General features: G+C 51.3%; 1 protein-coding gene across 3 annotated transcripts in view; it reads right to left on the bottom strand.

Moving 5' to 3' along the window:
- Positions 1–22,022, bottom strand: part of SHISA6 (shisa family member 6) — a 276,674-nt gene that overhangs the window by 234,259 nt on the left and 20,393 nt on the right. For all 3 annotated transcript variants that reach the window (XM_082708422.1, XM_082708423.1, XM_082708424.1), the window contains exon 2: positions 19,903–20,063. In XM_082708422.1, the coding sequence (XP_082564548.1) occupies positions 19,903–20,063 (161 nt within the window). The remainder of the gene's footprint in view (positions 1–19,902; positions 20,064–22,022) is intronic.

The following is a 22,022-nucleotide window of genomic DNA, read 5'->3' as shown; positions in this document are numbered from 1 at the left end:
CCACTCAGGCGCCCCAATAATCTGTCCTTTTGATTTGCCTTCCCCACCTTCCAGGTTCTCTCCTCTAGAACCTCCAGGGATGTTTGAAATCTGGGTAACAGGTGAACAATAGAATTGTAAAAGTGAGAAGGGAAAGTTGATTTACATAATAAGAGTGGGGAGACCTGCAGAGGCCAGTGGGCTGAGTTTGGGAGAGTTTTGTGAGAAAAGAAAGTACTTGAAGAAGGAGTGTCTGTGGACACGTAAGGCATTGAGAGGAAGGAAGATGAGGAAAAGGTTTTTTAAAAAACTTTTTAATTGCTCTAACAGTAACTTTTAAATTTCTTCTAATTTTTCTAATTTAAAAATTTGTTATATACCACAAATGTTTCATAGATTCCGTTGTTTTTTTTTTCTTCCAAAAGACCAAGTAAAGATTTGTATTGTTTTTTAAATTATATTTGAGTATTTGTTGCTTCTTCACATGTAACATCATGTCAAGACAGCTAGCTGTCCTGGAACCCAAAATTTTAGCCTGTTTCAAAATATAAATAATCTGAGTAGTTCTCCATCCATTAAAGGAATTGAGCGTAGTTTTAAAATCTTCCTATAAAAATAAACAAAACTCCAGGCTCAGATGGCCTCACCAGTGAATCCTACAAAAATTCTTCCACAAACCTGCAGTGAAGGGAAAACTTCCCAATACATTCTATGAGGTCCTAACTGCACTGATAAGAGTGAGACCCAAATCGTAAGAAACCAGAAATACAGATTAATATCCTTCACGAACACAGATGCTAAGATTTCTTTACAGAACTTTAGCAAATCAAATCCAATAATCTATAAAATGATTAAGAAAGCATGACCAAGAAAGGTTTATTCTAGAAACAGAAGGTTAATGTAATGTTTGAAAACCAATCAATGTAATTTACCATATTAACAGACTAAAAAGGAAAGCCATATGATTATCTCAATAGATACAGAAAAATAGACAAGATCCAAGATCCATCCCCAATACAAACTCTCCACAATGGGATGCCTGGGTGGCTCAATCAGTTAAGCATACGCCTTTGGCTCAGGTTCATGATCCCAGGACCCTGGGATCAAGCCCCGCAACAGGCTCCCTGTTCAGCAGGGAGTCTGCTTCTCCCATTCCCTCTTTCTGCCTACTACCCCCCCTGCTTCTGCTTGCTCCTACTCTCTCTCTGTCAAATAAATAAATTAAATCTTAACAATAACAACAAAACTCTCCATGAATTAGTAACAAATGGAAACTCTGTCAACTTGATAAAGGGCATCTCCAAAAAATATAGCATGGTTACAATGTAAAAGACTGAATGCTTTCTCCTTAAGATCAGGAACAATATTTCCCCACTTTCACTCAGTATTATACGGGAGATCCTAGCCAGTGTGATAAGGTAAGAAAAAGAAATGAAATGCAGACAATGAGAAAAGAAGTAAAATTATGTTATAACTGGCATTAATGTTTATGTAGAAAATCCTGAAGAGTCTATGAAAAAGCTTCCAAAACTAAAAGGGGAATTTGCAAGTTTGCAGGATACAAGGTCATTATGCAAAATTAATCATAGTTTTATATTCTAGCCACAAGCACTCAAAAATGTCAACAGTCAGCTTTTTTTTTTTTAGCATAGGATTATAACTGTGAATGGAAACATCACTATCTTTACAGAGTTCCCTTCAGGCATTCCCCTTGAACAAATCCTAGCATTCAAGACAGTCACATTCCAATCCCCTCCCCTAAACTGTTCTCCTACTGTTTGCCCCCATCCCACCATTAGCATGGTACTTCAAAAAAGGTCTATTCTCTGTCCTATAAAAAGCACTCTTTTCAACCTGATGGTGTTCTTCAATTCACCCCATTCCTACCTTAGCCAAGTCTTATCTAGCATTCTATGTCATATTTTGTATCTACACCTGCCATGCTGTCTCCTTAGATCATTTTAGTCTTTGGCTCAGTGCCTGGTATGTAGCAGGCACTCAGCAAACCCTTAGAAAACCAATAAACTTGCAAGCATGCTCCTACTTACAGGAACGTCCCTACACAACTCACCTCTCAATTCATGCTGGTTGAGAAGTTGTACTTCAACCTCTCTCTGCATGAACCTTATTCCCATGAACATTTCTCAAATCATAATTCTGTGCAGATTTGTAACTCCTGTGCTGATACGTAAGTCTTCTGGGGCACACATCTTCTTTACTCAGACTGTAAGCCCTCCATGGGCACCGTATCCCGCCCCAGAGCAGGCTCAGTACTCAATCAGTAATGAATGAATAAGCAGATTCACGGATCTCAATCTACTTGCAGTAAATTCCAATCACAGCAATCACACATCCCAGCAGAAATTTCCAGAAAAGACCTGCAAGGCGCTTATTAAGTAAACCTTCATGTGGCAAGAACATAAACAGAAATGCTCTCGAGGCTTGTTCCTTGGGTGGCTCCTACTGAAGATGGTTTATACAGGAAAACATCTCACTCCTTCTCAGAGAACGACGAGGCTCAGAACGCCCACTTGGTCCTTCTGATTCATATGGGCCCACTGGCTGGAGGTTACTGGTCGACCTCAGCTAAACCTTGATGGCTCTGAAAGTCACCAGGAGCTTTTCCTACAGGAAAATCTAAGAACCCAGGTGTCTGCCCAGAGCGGCCCTGAAAATGTGAGCTTGCTCATGAAAACTGAAAATGCAGGTCATTGCCCTGGTCTTCTCTCTCTCTCTCTCTCTATGTTCTCAGTCTCTGTGACATTACGGCTGTGAATGAAAAGTCGTAAGGAGACTGCAAACACTGCTCGACCAGGAGGGCTAAGGGAGCCTGTGTCTTCACAAGCTCGTGTTACCACTCCTGGCACCGCCACACACAAAGTCACATGAGTGTGACCTTGAGCAAGTCAGCCAGCCTTTCTGCAATTCACACCTGTCATCTGCAGGGGACAGTAAGGCTCATCGTGTGATCTGGTCCATAGAAGAAAGTGGGCTCACACAGACCAAAGGAAACGGCAGAGCTCCTCGTTCTAAAGACATGGAGGGAAAAGTCTGTTTATTACACAACAGTGATCCAAACTCCATGCTGACAGTACCAATGTCATCGTTTTTTACTTATCAGCCATGTGCAGGAACTCTGCCAGCCCCTTTATACTTCTTTTCTCTTATCCCCACAAGGATTGTACAAGTAGGTATCAGTATTCTCAGGGAGGAAAGAGCAAACAGAGGTCCAGACAGGAGAAGCAACATCTCTGCTCAGCCACTCTTCCCACCAAGACAGGGCTTCTCTGTTTGCCGTGGAGAAGGAACTTGGGCCTCGTAGAGTACCCCCAGCCTCTGAGCTCACACCACGTCACTTCCAAAGGACTGCAGGAAGGGTCTTTCCACCTGCTCCAGGAGGAGAAGTTGAGTCGGGGACCCAAACTGCTCACCGGAGGGAGGATTCAACAGCAAGCCTAAAACGTCAGCACTTTAGCTCCTTTCCATGGGAAGCACAGGGCTGTCCCTCTGGAGCACCAATGCCGACCGCCTCCCTCTCAAAGGACCCCAAACTGCACTCCGGCGTTCCCGTCCCAAAGCCTTTTGTTTGGCCCTGTCTTCTTGGTGCCCCAGCCCCACCTGCCTGCCCTGGCCAGCCTCCTCTGAGGCCCCATTTCCTTTCATCTCATTCTTGTGGGGGGGGGAAGAAATGCCACATTTATTAAAGTGCAGGCTTATCTATTCAGTCACAGATCTAAGCCGCAGTGATAAATCCCCAAGCTAAACACACACAAAGGGAAGTATAAAGCTTGAATACCGATCAGAATCAAGGAGCAGGGAGGGGCAGGTGTGGGCTTCCACAGCTGCTGGCTGTCTCCCCCACCCACCCGAGGGTCTTCATCCAGAAGGGACTGTTCCTGCCTCTCAGCAGGGGTGGGTGGCTGGGCTCAGGCAAGGTCCACATTGACAGACTTTCTAGATAGTTCTGGCAAAGCCTCCGCAAACGTTCTATTTCAGAAAAACTGGCCTTGCTGCATCTCGTGAAAGTCCTGACTAATCTCAGTCCATGGCCTTCTCTTCGTTTAGCAGGGATGGGCTGGGGCAAGGGCACAGGGAGGCCCCGAGCTCCCAGCGGTGGCAGCACGAGGACCCAAAGATGAAAAGGACACAGCCTCGGACTCCGGGGACCTCACAGCTGGGGACAGAGTTGGGATCACATCAACCTCTCCAGAGGCTTCCCAAATGCGTTGGCTTCGCCATGGGGGTAGTGTTCTGTGGTCTCTGTCTCTGAGACTCCTCAGCTGTCCCAGGGTCTGACCCTTCTGGGCACAGTCCCCTTAAGGACATAACTAATTGTCCTTACAGCAGGAAGTACAGATGGTGAGCACAGTGATTCTCCAGACCTGCTGGCTTCCATACTGATGGTTCATAGTAGAAAGTGCCCCACAGCCCCAGTGCCTTGCCAGGCCACACTATGACACTAAATGTCCCCCATGAGCATTTTTCACGAGTAAAACAACTCCCGTATCTTAACTGGTCACATGGTCACTACCTTGACTAATGTGATGAAAGCAGGAGTGGTATGGCAACTTCAAGCAAGTGTCCTTAAAGAAATGCAGTACGATCTTAGTCCTTTCTTCCTCCTGGAATGCAAATACAAGGGCACGTGCTTGGGCAGCTACCTTGGGCCATGACATGGAAGACACATGTTTAGAAACCAAAGCAAATAGATAAAAGGAGTTCCCTTACACTGTAGTGCCATACCATCCCTGGACTGAATTCTTTCATGGGGAAAGAGAGAGAGAGACTTCTCTTTTGTGTCAACAACTGTTATTTTAGGTATTCCACCACTTGTAAGCACATATATTCATGATCACTGCACCCTGTCTCATGTTAAATAAAAACATTCACTCTGTCATTCATTTATTCAAGAAATAGTTTTTGAATACCTACTAAGTGTCAAAAGATGCACACTACGAATACAGTAAGTAAAGCAGACATGTCCCTGTTCTTAAGACACTTATAGTCTAACGGGTCATTACGGGTTCTTCTTAGTTATGGTGAGATAGAACTATGGCCAAATTCAAGTCCAAATCACTGTGAGAAAGAAGTCTGTACATGTAGGTATATGTACATGTAGAGTGTGTGTGTGTGTGTGTGTGTGTGTGTGTAAGAGAGGGAGAGAGAGGGATGGAGATGGAGACAGAGAGAGAAAGAGAGAAAGATAGGGAGACAGTGGAAGAGGAGGAGAGAGCCCAGATTCTTCGAGTTCCCTTAGAAGTGTCATGGCAATGTCCATGGGAGAACTGGACGGCCCAGCTCAACTCATCTGCCAACACTCATACTCATCCTAGTCATCTCTTGAGTAAGAGCTCTCAGCAATTCATTCCAGGTCTTTCCACTGGCCTGGCCATCATCAGTAACCATCTTCTCTATCCAAAATCTTGAAGTCATCACTGGCTGCTACCTTCCCTTTATGCCCACCATATAATCTAACAGCAAATGCTGTCATTTCTACTTCAAGTAAATCCTGCACTCTCTACTAGGTATCCGTATTGTAACAAAGACGAATTCCCGACATCACATGATTGTTTCATGGTTATGTAAGAAAACATTCTTGAATTTAGAAGATACATGATGGAATAGTTCAGAGTGAAGAATCACAGTGTCACGATTCTTGCAGCTCACTCTCACATGGTTCACTTCTGGTGATGATGGTAGTGATGCTGCTGATGGTGATGGTGATGGTGATGGTGATGATGATGATGACAGCAACAGTAATAATGATGGTGATGGTGATGACGATGATGATGGTGGTGGTAAGAGTAATGATGGTGATGATGACAATGATAGCAAAAGTAATGATAATGTGGATAGTGATGGTGGTGATGATGGGGATGGTAGTGACGATGATGGTGATGATGATGATGGTGATGATGGTGATGATGACGATGATGTTGGTGATGACAGTAATAATGATAATGATGGTAGTGATGATGATGATGATAGTGCTGGTGGTGATGATGGTAGTGATGATAATGATGGTGATGGTAATGTGATTGGTGACAGTGATGATGCTGATGGTGATGCTGGTGATAGTAATAAAAGGAAGAAGAAGAGGAGAAGAGAAAGAGAGGGGAAGCAAATGTTAATTACCGATGAAGGACATACAGGTACTCACTGTGTCATTTAATCATTTCAAAAGTTTCCATTGGTTTAAAACTCTTCAAAACAAGAAGTTAAGAATAAAGAAACACTGAGGGTGAATCTTTTTCACATCCTCCATCACCACCACCTTAGTCGAAGCCTCTGTCTCCTCCCTGGGATGGTGCCGTAGCTTCCACCTCCTCCTACATCTCCTTCCCTCCATGTCGGCCTTTCCAGAGTCTGCTCTCAACACAGTGGCCAGAGCGATTATGTCAGACACAGGCAGATCTTAACACTCCTCTCTTGCACCCCCCCACAATGGTTCCCATCACATCCAGAATGAAACCCCCATCGTGGCCCACAAGGCCCCACCTCTTTGACTTCACCCACTACCGTGTCTCTACCCTGGCTCTCTCCACACTAGCCACTCTGCTCCCCTCGTTCCCCAGGCCCCCCGGCACAATCTCCCCTCTGCACACAGTCACATGTGGCTCATTCTCTTAGCCATCCGGGTCTCTGCTTCGGTAAAGTGACCACTTAGGGCCCTTCTTCAAATCTGGCTTTTTCCTACATACCTCCCACCATTTCCTACTTCCCTGCTCTATTTCCCTTTGAAGCACTTATCATGACCCGATTTTACACTGTATGATGCCGGGTTTAGTTCCTGCCTCCTATAAGCCAACGTAAGGACCCTAAAACTAAGCGCTTTCTTTGGTTCACTCGCATAGCCTCGGGGCCTGGTCCCCAGTAAAGGATCCAGATCATTTTTACGTGAACAAAGGGACCGGAGTCTCCTGAGTCCCACTCTGACCTCCCTTTCCCCTTTTTCTCAAGGTGCTGCTCATGGCCTGGGGTCCTCACACCTCCTCCTCTGGGCACCTGTCAGCTTACAGTCGCTCAAAGCCTCCTCTCTAAGCCCCCTTGCAGGGTCCAGCCTCGCCCCGACCGCATCCCCCATCCTTAGCCCAACAAATGGAGAGGCCATATGGCACCTCCACATTAAGCACCCCACTCCCACCCACATAGCTCCTGCCCCTCGGTGACACAGCCTGTATGCTTCAAGAAGGAAAAAGTAACGTCCCCGGCTCAGAGCGGCCTTCTCCAACAGGACACAGAGTTCCAGTTCCTTCTGGCCTTTTCCCCGGCTCTTTCGTCATGACTCTCTGTTTCCAGAAAAGCCGCGATGAACCTTTGCAAAGGAACGGGTCGCTGCTCGCCTTTGCAAACTCCTGGTCCCTTCAGCATCCCTGCCTGGTAGACTCTGGCCGGAGGTGACTGGCCAAAACTCCCCCTCCTCCCTTGGCGCCCATTAATCCACCCACCCCTCAAGGCCCTAGGTGACACTCTCCCTGACCAAAGCATCGTCTCTCTGAACCCTCTGAGCACGTGGGTTGTAGGCCACATGGGGCACCTGTATAGGGGACCATGTTTCTACTGTACGGTCCCATCTTTACGCTCCTCGCTTTAAGTCCCAGAGGACTCTGTCTTATTCCTCATCTGGCTTTCATGGGACCTAATGGAGTGCTCGATGCACAGTGGGTGTCTAACAGCTAGAGGCAGGCGGCTTGAGGTCCCCTCCTCCGTCTTCGGTCTGCCGCTATCCTATACTCAGTAGATGACAGTCATGGAGCCCCTGATGGAAGAAGACCCCTACCACCCACTCCCGTGGAGCCTGGGCTCCCCTCACCCTGGGAGCCCTCATCTATCCCAACTTAAAGCCCGAGGACGTGCGGCCATCCTCCCCTCGGGCCTGCGGCCATTCACCTCCCCTGTCCAGCGCCCTCTGGTTCTTGTCCTCGCTGAACCGTGCGTGCTCTGCTGGTCCCTCCGTTTTGCCAACTCACCGAGGTAATTGTGAATTCTCGCCCTGTCCGCAGCGCCTTGGCTCTCCCTCCCTCTCCCCTGCACCTCGTTTTGGTAAGAGGCAGCACACATTCTAAATCCTTCTGCTTCCTGGGCGCGGTAGGCAATTAGCAGACCAGCTCAGTGACTCTCCCTTCGCCCCCCAGCCATATGGTGAGAGCAGGCTCCGTCCGCCCCCCTACTCTGGCTGCTTCCCTGGCAGCAAGGGTGCGGGCGGGGGAGGAGGGGGGGTCCATGCTGGCCAAGCGGGCCAAGCCCCTTGCGGTTCCTACGCAGGATGGGGCCTTCGGAGTGGGCAGGGCACCTAGAGCACAGCCCTTCCTCTGGCTTCTGGAAGGCTCTGCTCCTCGGCACACCCCTTCTTAAGGCAATCCTGGGCCGGGAAGAGCCATTCCCCACCATCTTCCTCCACCCCTAAGATCAGAATCCAGGGGCTTGGGACTCACTTTCTGAATGGCATTAAGCCCTGCAGTGGGAATGAATTCCCCCTCTGGGACAAAGGTGGCTTGGAGAATGGATGGGACAGTGATTCCGTCACTGGGCTCGCCTGAGCTCTGACCCCAGGGGGCGCAGAATCCCAAGAGAAAGGCAGAGCTTCGGCTCAGGTCATGATCCTGGAGGACCAGGATCAAGTCCGGCATCGGGCTCTCAGCTCCATGGGGAGGCTGCTTCGCCCTCGGACCTTCTCCTCTCTCATGCTCTCTCTCCGTGTCTATCAAATAAATAAAATCTTGAAAAAAGAAAGAAAGAGAGAAAGAAAGGAAGAAAGAAAGAGAGGAAGAAAGAAAGGCAGAGCATTAGAGCCGCTGAGTTGAGCTTGGGGCGGGGGTGTGGGGGGCAGAGTGAACCGGATCCACACCCTGCCCCATGGCCCCCAGCAGGGGTGAGGGGACACGACCCACGAGAGGAGGCTCTGAGCCCAGTCAGCCCTGCACATACGCCGGCAACTGCTCCTAGTGTATCCTCAGAGAGGAAGAGCCTTACGAGTTGCTGGGCAAGGTAAAAATGCCTAGAGGCTCCCCCAGCCCTACTCAAATGTACCCGAGAATAAGTGGCTCCGTGCTGGCCTGGTGACCTCTGTCTTGGAGCTGAGGGGCTCGCACCATGGAAACAGATGCCCTGAGTCTGAGCAACCAGCGGCCTCTTCTCGCATCTTCCACAAACCCCAAGTCTGGGTATGGTGGAAAGGAGGAGCCGGCACTGACCACCCCCTGGTCACAGGACAGGTTTTGGGGAGTTGCAAGGGACCCCCTGTGTCCCCTTGTCCGTTTGTGCCTCCCGTCCGTAACTCTGGCCAGTCTGACGTCAGGGCCTGGGCTCCGGGGTCCGACTGCCTGCACTCAGAGCCCAGACCAGCCCCCCCGCTGGCTGTGTGAACTTGAACAGGACTCTAGAGGCCCTGAGCCTTCATCCACAAGGTGGCCGTGATCGCCGGGTTGGCTTTGTCGGGAGGCTATGGGATTTACATAAGTCAGTGTCTAGAAAGCATTTTACAAAACTCCGGGTCATTCTCTGGGCACACACATGGCACCGGTGTCTCCAACAGGACCCCGGAGCGCAGCTGTCGCCACACGAGCCACAGGCATGTCTCTGCATCCCGATCTGAGGTTCTGTCAACGTCGTCTAAAAACAGCTGTATCCAGTGCGACCATCAATTTGCTCCGGTCACTGACCCCCAAACAGTGTCCACCACGCCCCTGAAAATCTGTGGTGGGACCTGTAATCCCCTACCAGGACCGAAGGGATGTGCCCAAGGCCAGGCCCCGGGGACTGCGGGGTGAGCTGTGCCAGGGCCCAATGGGCTTGAGAAAAGACCGCACAGCACGCGGGTCATTAACACATCAAACGCTCACTACAAGACGCGGGGGAACGATCCTTGTCCCGGCTTACAGACCGGGAAACTGAGGCCTGCAGAGGTTAAGTAAATCACCCAAGGCCCTACAGCTGGGAGGGGGCGGAGCGGGGCTCTGAGCTGGGACCAACAGTCCGCCCAGTCCTGATGCTTAGCAATGACATGAAACCCCGGATCCCTGTGTCGGTGGGAGGTCAGCTGACACCCAGGAAGTAAGGGGGAGAGGCAGGCAAGGCTTGGGAAAAGCAGGCAAAGACAGAATATTCCAGATAGACTGGAGCATGCACGAGAAGCCTGGAATGGGCGCCGGTGACCAGAGCTTTGGTTTCAGTGGAGGGAGGGCCATGAACCCCCAGAGCCGCGGAGTGGAGGGGACAGAAGCCAGTGTGCCAGCCAAGAAGGGAGTGGGAGGAGAGAAGTAGAGGCAGCAGGTGTAGACAACTGTTTTGCAAAGTTCAGCCATCAGGGAGAGAAGAGGTGGAGGGATGCCACGTGGAGGGAGGGTGTCCTTATGCGTCAAGGTGGGGAGCAGAGCACGTGTACATGCCTAAGGGAAAGCTCATGGAGCAGGGTGGGGTGGGGGGGTAGACCAAAAGGACCACGTGTCTGAGGACTGGAGATAAACAAGGATCTGTGGATACAAGTGGAAGGGTGAACTTCAAACAGCAGAATGGGCTTGTTCGACCTGACCTTGGGGTGTCTACACCCATGGAGACATTCTGAACCCCAAGTCTGCCATCATCAGTGGGGGTGGTTTGCTGTCCATCCCTCCAACTGATGTGTCACTCGTAAATTTAGTAAGCACATTAGTACATCATCACCCAGGTGATCGATAAACCCTTTGCCCTCCCGAGAACCTGGGGCGCGCAGAAGACCCTGGTCTTGCTACGATGTGGCTAATTCATCAACGCTCATTAGGGTCCATTCCACCAACTGTAAAATCAGCATCCTGGCCCGAGCTGCGGGAAAGGGAGGGAGGCCTGATACCTGCAGAGCACCTCCAGGGCTCAGGGCTCAGGGCCCTGGCTGGCCCCCGGCTCGCCCACAGTGTCCCCGTGCAGGATGGGTCCCCGCTCACATGCCACATGGAAGCTGGGCATGGCTTCCAGAGCAAGGTTGAGAGCGAGCTTTGACAAACGACAGCCCCCAGGCCAAATCCTGCCCACTGCCTGTTACCGTAAATACTGGTTTATGGGCACGCAGCCGAGCCCCTCATTTCCATATTACTATGGCTACTTCCACGACACATTAGTGTACATGAATCAGATGCCCACAGACACTTGCCGGCTGCAGAGCCTGAAACGTTTACAGTCTGGTCCTTTGTGGAAAAAGTGGCCAACCCCTCTTGGAGAGCCCTGGACCAAAGTCTATGGGCTCATCCAAGCTGGGGTGAGATCTGGAGCCTCGTTTGTCTGATTTGGAAACCCACAGGCCATCACATCTTGTATCACTCTGCTCCTTTATACCTTTTCTCATGGAGGAGGAAGTCAGAGAAAGTTCTAGCAATTCATCTTACTATTAGAAATGCTTGTTGTTTTCCTGCTTCTCAGCAGAGCCCATCCCCACGAGGCAACTAGAGTCATCATATTCGTCATATTAAAACAGAAATCAGAGCACACCTGCACAAAATCCATATTCCTTACATGACCTCCAACACCCTGCGCAGCTGGCCTGTGCCTACCCCTGCCACATCCGACACCCATGTCTGATTTCTGTGCCTTGAAAACACCAGGCTCTGCCTCAGGGCCTTTGCACATGCTTTGCCCTCTGCCTAGGATGTTCTTTCTCCATATCTCTCCATGGCTGGCTCCTGCTCACCAGTCAGCTACTAGCTGAAATGCCACCTCTTAGGAACACACTATCAAACGTGATACCCTCAGGGTCACCTGGGTGGTCCAGCTGTTTGAGCACCTGACACTTGGGTTTCAGCTCAGGTCATGATCTCAGGGTTGTGAAATCAAGTCCCATGTCAGGCTTTGTACTCACTGGGGAATCTTGGAGGGATTCTCTCTCTCTCCCCTCTACCCTTCCCCCTACTCGTGTGCTCTGTAAATAAACAAACAAATAAATAATATCCTTTTTAAAAGAGTGATTCCCTCTCCCCAGGGTTCCTCGAACACATCACCTGTCTAAGCATCATGCCCTGAGGTTATTTACGGCACATACAACCTGCCTCCAGCAACACAGTGTAAGCTTCATAAAGGGTTTGTTTGCTTCGTGAATGGAACTTGAACTCAAGTAGACACTCAATGCTGCTGACGTTTGGATCAGTGTGATTTTCCATTTTCTGGTAGTCACATTAAAAAAAAAAAAAAAGAATAAATGAAAAGAAACAAGTGGAATTAATTGTATAATAGAGCCTACTTAATCCAAAAGATGCAAAACACTGCCATTTCAACATGCAATCAACATAAAAATTTATGGAGATACCCTACATGCTCTTTGCAAAAAAAAAAAAAAATTTGAAATTTGTGAGGCTCTGAAGCGTATTTCAATTTCCATTTCAATTCTAAGCACTCAACAGTCCCAGGTGGCCTAATGACCAACACATGAGCCCCTGCGGACTGCAAACAGTGTTTCCCTACATCACATGCTGCTCTGACCACTCTCCACTCACACTGCTTTAATCCCGCAGCCGTCCAAGAAGGAGATGCTATTACCAGCCCTGTCTCACCGATGGGGAAACTGAGGCAGTCTAGATTCACCCCAGTCTGGCTCCGTAGTCTGTGCCTTTAACCACCACCCCGACTGCCTTTAATCCTTGGCAGAAGGCAGAGGTGACTTCAGCGGTGGAATTTTACAAAAAGGATCCGGCGTCCTGGGAAATGGCGTGAAAACAAGAATGTGAATGCGGAACGGCTCAGAGATAGATGATGCAGAGGTCTGGTTGCGATGTCCCCCACACATCAGAGGAAAGCAAGAGAGGAAAATATCAGAAGCAACAAAATCGGTGTAAAAGATTGGGTAAGACGCAGGCCCCCCCAGTAAGCAAAGTGACTCTTCCTCGCCACTTGAGCTTATAGGCTCGGGTGTCTGCGTGCTGAGTCCAGATGAAAGCCTTTGGCTAAGAAAGGAGGATGGACAAGCTAAAGTCAACACAGGGTGTCGCTGCCTGTTTGGACCCAAGGGAAGCAACAAACAGCAAAGCACGGAAAGCTGACCCTAAGAACCCACGGAGCTTTGCAATGGGGAGGGACCTCACACCCACACAGGGCCAAGCTCCAGATAGCATCCTTCTCACAGAACGTTCCTTGCAGATTTTCTTTTCCACCCTTGAGGATTCTGGCAGACGGCCTGCCCTGTTTTGCACACCTCACTGCCCGCCCTTTCCAGCCTGTGGAATTCCTCAGCATCCTGCAAAACCCACTCAAGCATGCCAGCAGCTTCTGTGGGATCCTGGGGTTCCCGCTCCCCTCTCTATACCCACACCCTGAGGTCCTCGTGAAGATGGCTCGACGCCCGTCTTCATGCTTGTCAACTGTGGGGACCAACAGGGCTCCGTTCGTGGACACGCTCCCCCCCACCCCCGCCAGGACCCCGCACAAGATCGGGGATGAGATAAGCTCCAGGTCAACTATTTGGGAAGACGAGACCACACCATGCCCTGTGTTTTGGTCTGGTTACCCTCTCGTTTCACGACAGGCGAACCTCTTTTCAGACCCCGCTCAACACAAGATGAGACACAAACCAGTGTTCGGTGCTTCAAGACGCAAATGCTTCCTCGCCTAAAGCTTGGGTCCGGTGGGACGGCAGATCCCACCCCCACCCCCACCCCCCCGTGAAGCAGAGACGAAGGGCATCCTGCCGTCTACGTTAAACGTGACGGGAAACATAAGGAAGCAGAAGAAAAATATAAAAGTAACAGAAGAGAGGCATAAGAGCACCACGGCTGGAGCCTGCCTGGCCGGGAATCCTCTCTACTCATGACTATGTCTGAGGCCTTAGACAAGGTCTCCAATCTCCCCGTCCTCGGGCATTCACCTATAAAATGGGGAGGTGACCCAACATCAGGTAAGAGTGGGGAGTCTCCAGGAGGGAGATGCCGTGCCCATCTTCTGGGAGCCTGTCAGAACCACAGGTACAGATTTGGGAAGAAATGACGGCCAAGTAGACACTTAGATGTGTCAGGGAACGGCCAGGGAGGCGCTCAGAAGGAAAAGGCAGGCCCCCAGTGGGCTGAGTTAGTGCCTGTTTTAACAGAACTGCTGGGACACGGTCATTGCTGAGGTCTCACGAGGTGGGAGACAGATCAATGCCTTCAGGGGAACCGTGAAAAGGAGTGGGGGCAGAGGGAGGCCTAGCCATGACCGGGGAGAAGGAGGAGGAGAAAAGAAGAGGCAGAGAAGCACGGTGTGGCTGGTGACAGCAAGGACAGTCACGACAGTGACTGAAATGAAGGTGGCCCCTGACCACGAGGTCAGAGCCGTGCCAGTGTCCTTGAAATACACAGATTATTCCATTCAACGCATCAGCGGCCCTCTGCTGTGAGGAGGGTGCCCGTCACCCCACGTCACAGATGAGGGGTGGAAGCTGGGGTCCTCGGTCCTGTGAGTGGGCAGGGGGAAGATCTGCCCAGGTCGGCCCAGCTCCAGCTCCTACACCGTGGGTCAGCCGATCTCACCATCCCCCGAGAGCTCCAATGTCGTCTGTGGCCATCATCTCAAGCCCCTCTAGAACTAGACTGTCCTGTCTCCCTGGGGATGTGACAAAGAAGAATCCCACTTCCCACGAGGCGCTGGGGTTGACCAGAAGTTTCTCAGAGTTCAGGTGATGTCCTGCAACCCCAAACCGCGAACGGGGACTCTGAGCTGCCTGAGCTCTTAAGACATCTACAAAGGAATCCTTCTTGGCACCATGGGCAGAACGGCGGGGGCCCCTGCGTCCCCAGAACCTGCTCCTACGCCCATCCTAGGAAGGGACCGGATCATTATTCACTCATCCACTCCCTGCACAGTCACGGAGCACCCGTGAACTTCCAGGCAACACTCCGGGTCCAGAGACGCTACAGGGAAGAGAAAGACAACAAGCAAGCCCTTGCTTCGTGGAACTTCCGTTCCGATAGCGGCAGAGACAACGAGCCAAGGAACCAACGGGTACCCGATGTTAGACGGCACACGCGTTTGGAAGGAAGTAAGGCAGGGGACCGGAGCAGATGACGAGCTGGGCAAGGTACTACCGTCTGAGACCTAGATTTCACAGCACCGAGATCTGCTGATGGGAAGTTTATGGACAAAAATCAAAAGAGAGAAAGACCCCAAGGCAGGCATGGACAGGACATGACGAGGGATAGGGTCTGGATTCCAGCCAGAGCCCAGGAAGGCGGCGGGAGCGCATGCCCCGGCCACGTGGAGGTGTGACCAAGCGTCCCCTCGTCAGCCTACCATGCTTCATTCCCAGTCTCTGCGAAGCTTAAACAGTCCCGTCCCTTGGCTCCCTTCGTCTGCCGTTACAGCACGCAGCTTTGACAAGAGGCAGGATGACTGATTTGCTCATTGATACAACTCACAGTGGTGTGTGCCTGGGACGTTAATATTCATGTCCTCCAGCTGAGGCCACTCTTGAGAAGGGGGGACGTTGGGTATCAAAACTTTGGAAGCGCAACACATGATGTCACCTGCTACCACAAGGAACAGGTACCACTCCCCCTCACCCTTGCTGGCCTCCAGTCACCTCCAGCCAGGCTCTCTTAGGGCTGAGTCAGGCTAGGCAGATGCTAAGTCCACATGCCTCCCTACCCATGAAGACCAAGCAAGTCCTCCTTCCCTCCCACACACTCAAGCCTCTGGGAACCTAGAGCTCCAGACCTGGGTGCATTTCCCAATGCCTGGCTCCACCTGACCCTCCAGTCCCTTCTGGTCAGTGTCCCCAACAGCCCTGCAGATTGGCCCCTCCTCCTCAGTGCACCTGGGTCCTCCAAGTCGGTTGGACAGGAGAACCACGTGGGAAGCTCTTGAAGAATACCACGGTCCAGGTTCCACATCTAACCGGTGAATGCAGAATCTTGCAGGGGTCAGGCATGACTAGTTTCGGAACTATGTACACGACTCCCCTGCACGGCCAGGGCTGAGGCTCGCCACGGGAAAGGGATCTTCTCCCACCGGAATGCGCTTACGCAGCATCTGAAGGTCTTGTTAAAGAGCCGATTCTGACTCAGTACTTCTGGGAAAGGGCCCAAGATCCTGCCCTGCTAACCAGCTCCCGTGGGGATACAGTCACGGCTGGTGCACGGACCACACTGTCCTTTAGGTATCTCCCTTTAAACTCGGGAAGGGCCTTCTGGAAGCGTCAGCCAGAAGGCTCTTCCAGAAGGAAAGAGGAATTTTCTAATGTGGGGATAGGAGTTCCCATTCCTAATGACAGAAGTCCACCCTCTCGTATAAAGTGTCTCCTGGAATTAAAACAAAACCTTTAGGGGCACCCGGCTGGCTCAGTCGGTAGAGCACACACGTCTTGATCTCTGCGTTCTAGGTCCGAGCCCCACGCTGGGTGTAGAGATTACTTAAAAATGAAATATTTAAAATAAGTGAAACAAAATAAAAAAGAAAGTGTTTAACAGAGGACCCAGCGCATAGTAGATGCTCAGTAAACGGTACGTTTGCGACTCACGTTCTCACCGTATTATCATATTAAGGCGGGACTTACATCATTTCCCAAACCTAAATAGGCATGTGCTTTGGGCACCCAAAACCCGGATGGAGCCCGACAAAGCCCGACAAACCACTTTCATTCTCAGAAGATGCACCGTAGGCTGGGGCCAAGCACAGGAAGACCTGGGTCCAGGGGCTTTCATCTGGGACACACCCCCACAGATCCTAACTGGTCTAAGGACATCAATGCCTTTGCTTTTCTGCACCTCCCCCTTCTTCTTCCTCTTTTCTTTCTTTTTTGTTTTACTAATTTGCCACTACAGCTCACCTGTGTTCCAGGTCAGGACCGGTTTTAAGTCTTCTAGTTGGTTTAACTCATTATATCCATAAAACAACTCAGGGCAGAGGGTCCTACTGGCCTCAAAGGCAGACAAGGACAGACTGAGCGGCCTGCCAAGATCACATACGGAGTTGGTCCTGGGGCCAGAACACAGACAGGGGGATGTGCTCCCAAGCCCAGGCTCTTCCAGTGCCTCTCTAACTTCCCCTGCTAAGTGATTTCGCTAAAATGCACATTCTCAGGGCGTCTGGGTGGCTTGGTCGGTGAAGCATCTGCCTTTAACTCTGGTCACCATCTTGGGGTCCTGGGATCAAGTCCTGCGTCGGAATCCCTGCTCACTGAGGAGCCTCCTTCTCCCTCTCCCTTCCCCTCGCTGCCCTCCCTCTCTCTCTCAAATAAATACATGAAATCTTTTTTTTTCTAAATAATGCCAGGTTCTCCTTCAGCAGGTGCGCTGGAGCCTAAGACACGGCATCCCTTACGAACCCCCCAGGAATGCTGATGCAAACGGTCCACGGACCCCAGTTTGAGCAGCAGAACGACTTATATTATGACACCTCCCAGTATTTCTACCACGGCACCCCTGTGACGAGCGGCTTGCTGACTCAAGCAGTGACAAAAATCACAGTTGATCTCCCTTTTGGACACTTGGGAAAAGTTCTGTTTCAACTTCGACCCCAACTCCAACATTTTGGGACAAAGGAGATCAGCAGGAACGTGGAAAAGCCACTGAGCCCATGAGAGCCCGTAGATGTTTGAAGGTTGTGAGATTGCTTTTAAATTTGTCACCGCTGCCGAGAGCACTGTCTGGAAACCATGCCCGTCTCGAAAGGCAGATGGAAGAGATCCCGGTGGAGAAATACAGGGTGGGATTTCTCCGAACGGGCACAGAAGTGAATCACGGAACTGTAAGCTTTCCTTCGCGGATTACCAGGAGAGGATATGCGCCCAGACCAGAAGACATGACAAATCTTCCTGCCCAGAAATGCATTTAAGACCCAATCGGGAGTGTCCGCTTAATCGGCCTGGATTCGGAGTCTGGGAACAAGCAGGCTGGCGAACGAGACAGAGGAAATCAGAGCAGAGCGGAATCGGGGTAAACTCCCAGGGGTGCACTGGACACCGGGGTGACCTGAAGTACCAAGATCGCAGACAAAGTCCCGGAGAAGCCTGACTTCAAACCGCGAGTCTTGAGGAAAACAAAACTATCCTCCTCAACCCTGGTTTTTGTAATACCAAGGTTGGATTAAACAACAGCGATCAACAAAAATAAGGATTAGTGAGAATGGTGCCTTTCTGCTCTTTTCCACCGCCCAACGATTCCCAAACTTTGCTCCATAACAGAATCAGCTGGGGAGATTTCAGCACCCACCTCCCGCACCCGTGAAACCACACTCTCTCCCAGGGGGTGGGACCCAGGTAGCCCTCGTTTTTAAAGCTCCTGGTGTGAATCCAAGTTTGAGAACCCCCGGCATAGCCTTTCAGTGTCTTTACTCATAAAATGAGGAATCCACCTGGACCAACGGTTCTTGACCCTGTCTGAGCATTAGAGTCACCTTAGGAAGATTTTCACAAGCAATAACGCCCAGGCATGTCCCTGGAAAATTCAGGACCTAGGCATCAGCATTTTTAAGAGCTCCCAAGCGATCCTGATGGGCAGCTTGATAGAGGACCACCGGTCTGGGTGGTTCTTGCCAAGCTTCCCGCCACTGCTTACATCTTCAGCATCTATGACTAAGGCTATAAGTGCATTACAGACTTTTTGCAAAGGTCCATCTCTCGTCTTTACTTTTCAATCAGGGACTTCTAACTTTGGAAGGGACCATGAATCCCCTTAAATCGTATTACAAATGTTGGATGAATACATGTATTTATACACAGGTGGATATTTTTGAAGACGAGTATCCTTCCCTTCTATCGGATCCTCAGAAGGTTTCCGAGATTACCTGAAAGGCAAGTGTGTAGTCTCTGATTTAATAAACTGAAGTTCAAGAATGAATAGAAATCTGACCTCAGCAGCGCATTCACTACACTTCTGAATTTGGGACGTACTTCCTGGCAGCAAGCAAGTACCCTTCCTGCAGTTAAAGTTCAGACCCTATAGCCTGTCCTCCGAAAGGCGTTAGGGGATGGATGTCAAGCTTTCAGGTCCAAGTAGCAAAGTGAAAGTTGCACCAGGAGCGGGGTCAATACTAGGCTATCTGGTTACACTCCTGGTGGGAAATGACTTGCCCAGCCGCACTTGGAAGGAAACTGTCCACTCAGACCCATTGGATTCGTGTCCCCAACTGGGTTAGGACCTTAGGATTTTCTAGTCCTGACTGTCGAAACCTCTACATTTGGGTCTGGAGCCTGGCTTGCTCTCTCCCCACGCGTCCTTAGGAAAAACTGCTGAACCTTTCTGTTCCTCTTACGATATCGGGACAATATAAGAACTTGGAAGACAGCTGCAAAGAAAAAGTAAGGAAATGCACGTAGAATGTTCAGTGTATCACTTGGCACAGAGCAGGATCCAAATAAACGGGATTTCTGTTACTGCCTCGCTGATGTTGTTATGACCACTAACATCTTAGTGATCTCGCCCAAGCTGCTGAATTTTACTGAGCTCCGTGTGTCCGTCCATAGGGCCTGCTTCCCTGCTCTCGTGATGACCACTAGAACACGGCAACTCGTCATATACCCGGGGTATCTACAGAGCACAGGACGATGTCCCCCTATAATACAGACACAATCCCTACTCTCGGGAAGCATGTTCTGAAATCCCAAGGGTTGGAACTGATCGCGGCAACTTCTCATTGTGGGTCTGGCATCCCCGGCGACCTAAACCACCCCGTCCCATGGGCTGGTGCGTGACCACACTTCCACCACACCCGCCACAAGCCTCCTCTCAGGTAAGAGAGTACGCCAGCCACTGACTCAATCACGGCTGTCCCGAATCATCCATTCTCCCCCCAGCCAGGACGCTCAATGGCACGGCCTCTCTGATGTCGGGCCCTCCGCAGGAGATGGCCCCCAGGCTCATCCCCTCGGCCCGTCTTCCACAGCACCGTGGAGCGCCACCGGCCCTGCCGCCAGAGCAAAACATCACCAACACCTCGACCAGAAACCCCCTCTCCGCCCCCAGCAAAGACGCAAGGCCATCAGCGCTCACTTACCTGGAGTCTGCTTGGCGGTGCGCACGGGGGTGTAGTGGTTTTTGGAGGACGATCGGACCGGCGTGCTCTCTTTGGGAGACGTATTGATGGCCGACATAGTTTCTCTTTCACAGTGTGCTATGGGGATTGGTCCCTGTTGTCTTAAGATGTCGGCCAGCGCCCTAAACGAAGAGGAAATCACACGGTGAGATGCACGGGGCAGGTGGACAGGACCATAGAGGGAGCTGGCTTACTTCCGGGGACCCTTGATGGACAGAGCTACGGGAGTAGACACATACATGACGCTTTGTTCTCAGGAGCCGCAGCTACGTCAGGGGCTGATCCTGGGGCTGGGGTGGGGGGTAGGGGGTAGGGGGTGGAGGGTAGAAGATGCCATGCTTGGAAGTACAGGCATTAATGGGCAGCGATTACGGCTTCTGTATTCAATTTGTATCACAGGAGCCCTTTCAAAATACTGGCTACCCAAACACCCCCGCCCATGCTAGGCAGATACGTGCACAGCTGGCCAGCATGATGTCCCCACAGGGAAGGGCTGCCATCAGTGGCCTCATCCCCAGCAGCAGGTTATGAATAACATGGGCACAACCGCCCCTTTGAGAAACACCCACCACGTAGCACGTACTGTGTACTAGGGACCCAACACACAGATCTCGCATCAAAGAAAAGTGTCAGAGAAGGGGCTGCCTTCGGCGTGGGTCATGATCTCGGGGTTCTGGCCCCCCCATCTCTCAGCGGGGAGCCTGCTTCTGCCCTCCCCACCCCCACTCGTGCTTATTTTCTCTCTCCCAAATAAATACAAAATCTTTAAACAAACAATGAGTGAAAGGTGTGATGTAACCGCAAAGACAGGACGTACTGATAACAAGGTGAACACCCGACCACAGGGACGGTGCGGGCCGTGATCACAGCTGGAGCCCCAAGGAAGCACGATTACAAACAGGAAGGGGAAAACACACCAGCGAGGAGAGGAAGAAACAGGGATGCACAAAGCGGCTGCTGCAGCTGAAGCGGCCCAGCCCCTCCACAAGAGACCCAGCGACCCCGAGTTCGAGCAACTCGTATTCACGCGACATGTCCCTTCAACCACCGAACGTGCATTCATGGCAGACCCAGCGGGCGCGCGTCACCGCAGAGCCGGAGGCAAACGGGACACAGTTCCCATCACCAAAGGGCTCACAGTTTCGGCGAAATCGCTCTGCCCCCTGGTTTCAGACAGGACTCGCTCGGCGGGGGCGCCGTGTGGCCGCCGTTCACGGAAAAAAACAGACACAGGCAGGGGGAGTCTGAGGCTGCGAAGGTGAGTGTGGACAAGCTACAGGAGACCCCCACCTCCCGGAGAAGGAAGGCCATCTCAGGACCACGTCCCCAGTTCTGAGTGTACCCCTGTTCTGCACAAGCTGTGCAAGGACTCTTCTGGCTACTGGGGGGGGGGGGGTCCCTGAAGTGCAGGCAAGACACCACACCCCCAGCGCCACCCCCCAAGCCAGCGCGGCCCACCCCCCAGCTTCCTTCACACCAGGACTCCGACGCCGGGCACCCGCCCCCTCGCAGTCTAAAAGCGTGTCTGAGAGTGAATTGTTGCCTTCCATTATGTTGCCTCTGACATGCTGAACCTTCCAAGGAGGAGAGCATCAACCTGGCAATCTTATCATTTGCTGGCACTCATCTAGCAATTTCAGATGTTCCAAACGCTCTCCCCTGGCTGGTGCTCTCCTCCCTCTGGCTGGAAAGGGAGGAACAGATGCATGTCAGCACCCCGCTGGTCACGGGGAGGGGCCAAGCGGAGAGGGAGAACACAGGAGCTCACCAGGCTAGGGAAGGAGCCGGGGTCTGGGTCAGAGACCCGACATTCAGGGTCTGAGAAGCCCGCACCGCCCTGAAAGGTCCAGAGATCTGGGTCCTTATCCCAAATGAGCTGTCCGACTTTGGGCAGCTCTGCTAACCTCGAAAACGGAAATTTAATCCCCCCCCGCCCCCCGCAATCAGCGAAACAAAGGGTTTAGACTACCATGGCCCTTCCGGTGAGATCTCTTCTAATTCCAACGTGTTATAAATATTTTCTGTATTTCTGTCACCACACATCTATGCAAGTTATCCTGTGTTCCTGCATTCCTCCGGCT

This window comes from Mustela nivalis (genome assembly GCF_964662115.1).
Source record: "Mustela nivalis genome assembly, chromosome: 17".
Classification (NCBI taxonomy): Eukaryota; Metazoa; Chordata; class Mammalia; order Carnivora; family Mustelidae; genus Mustela; species Mustela nivalis.
This window is presented reverse-complemented; position numbering and strand designations above follow the sequence as displayed.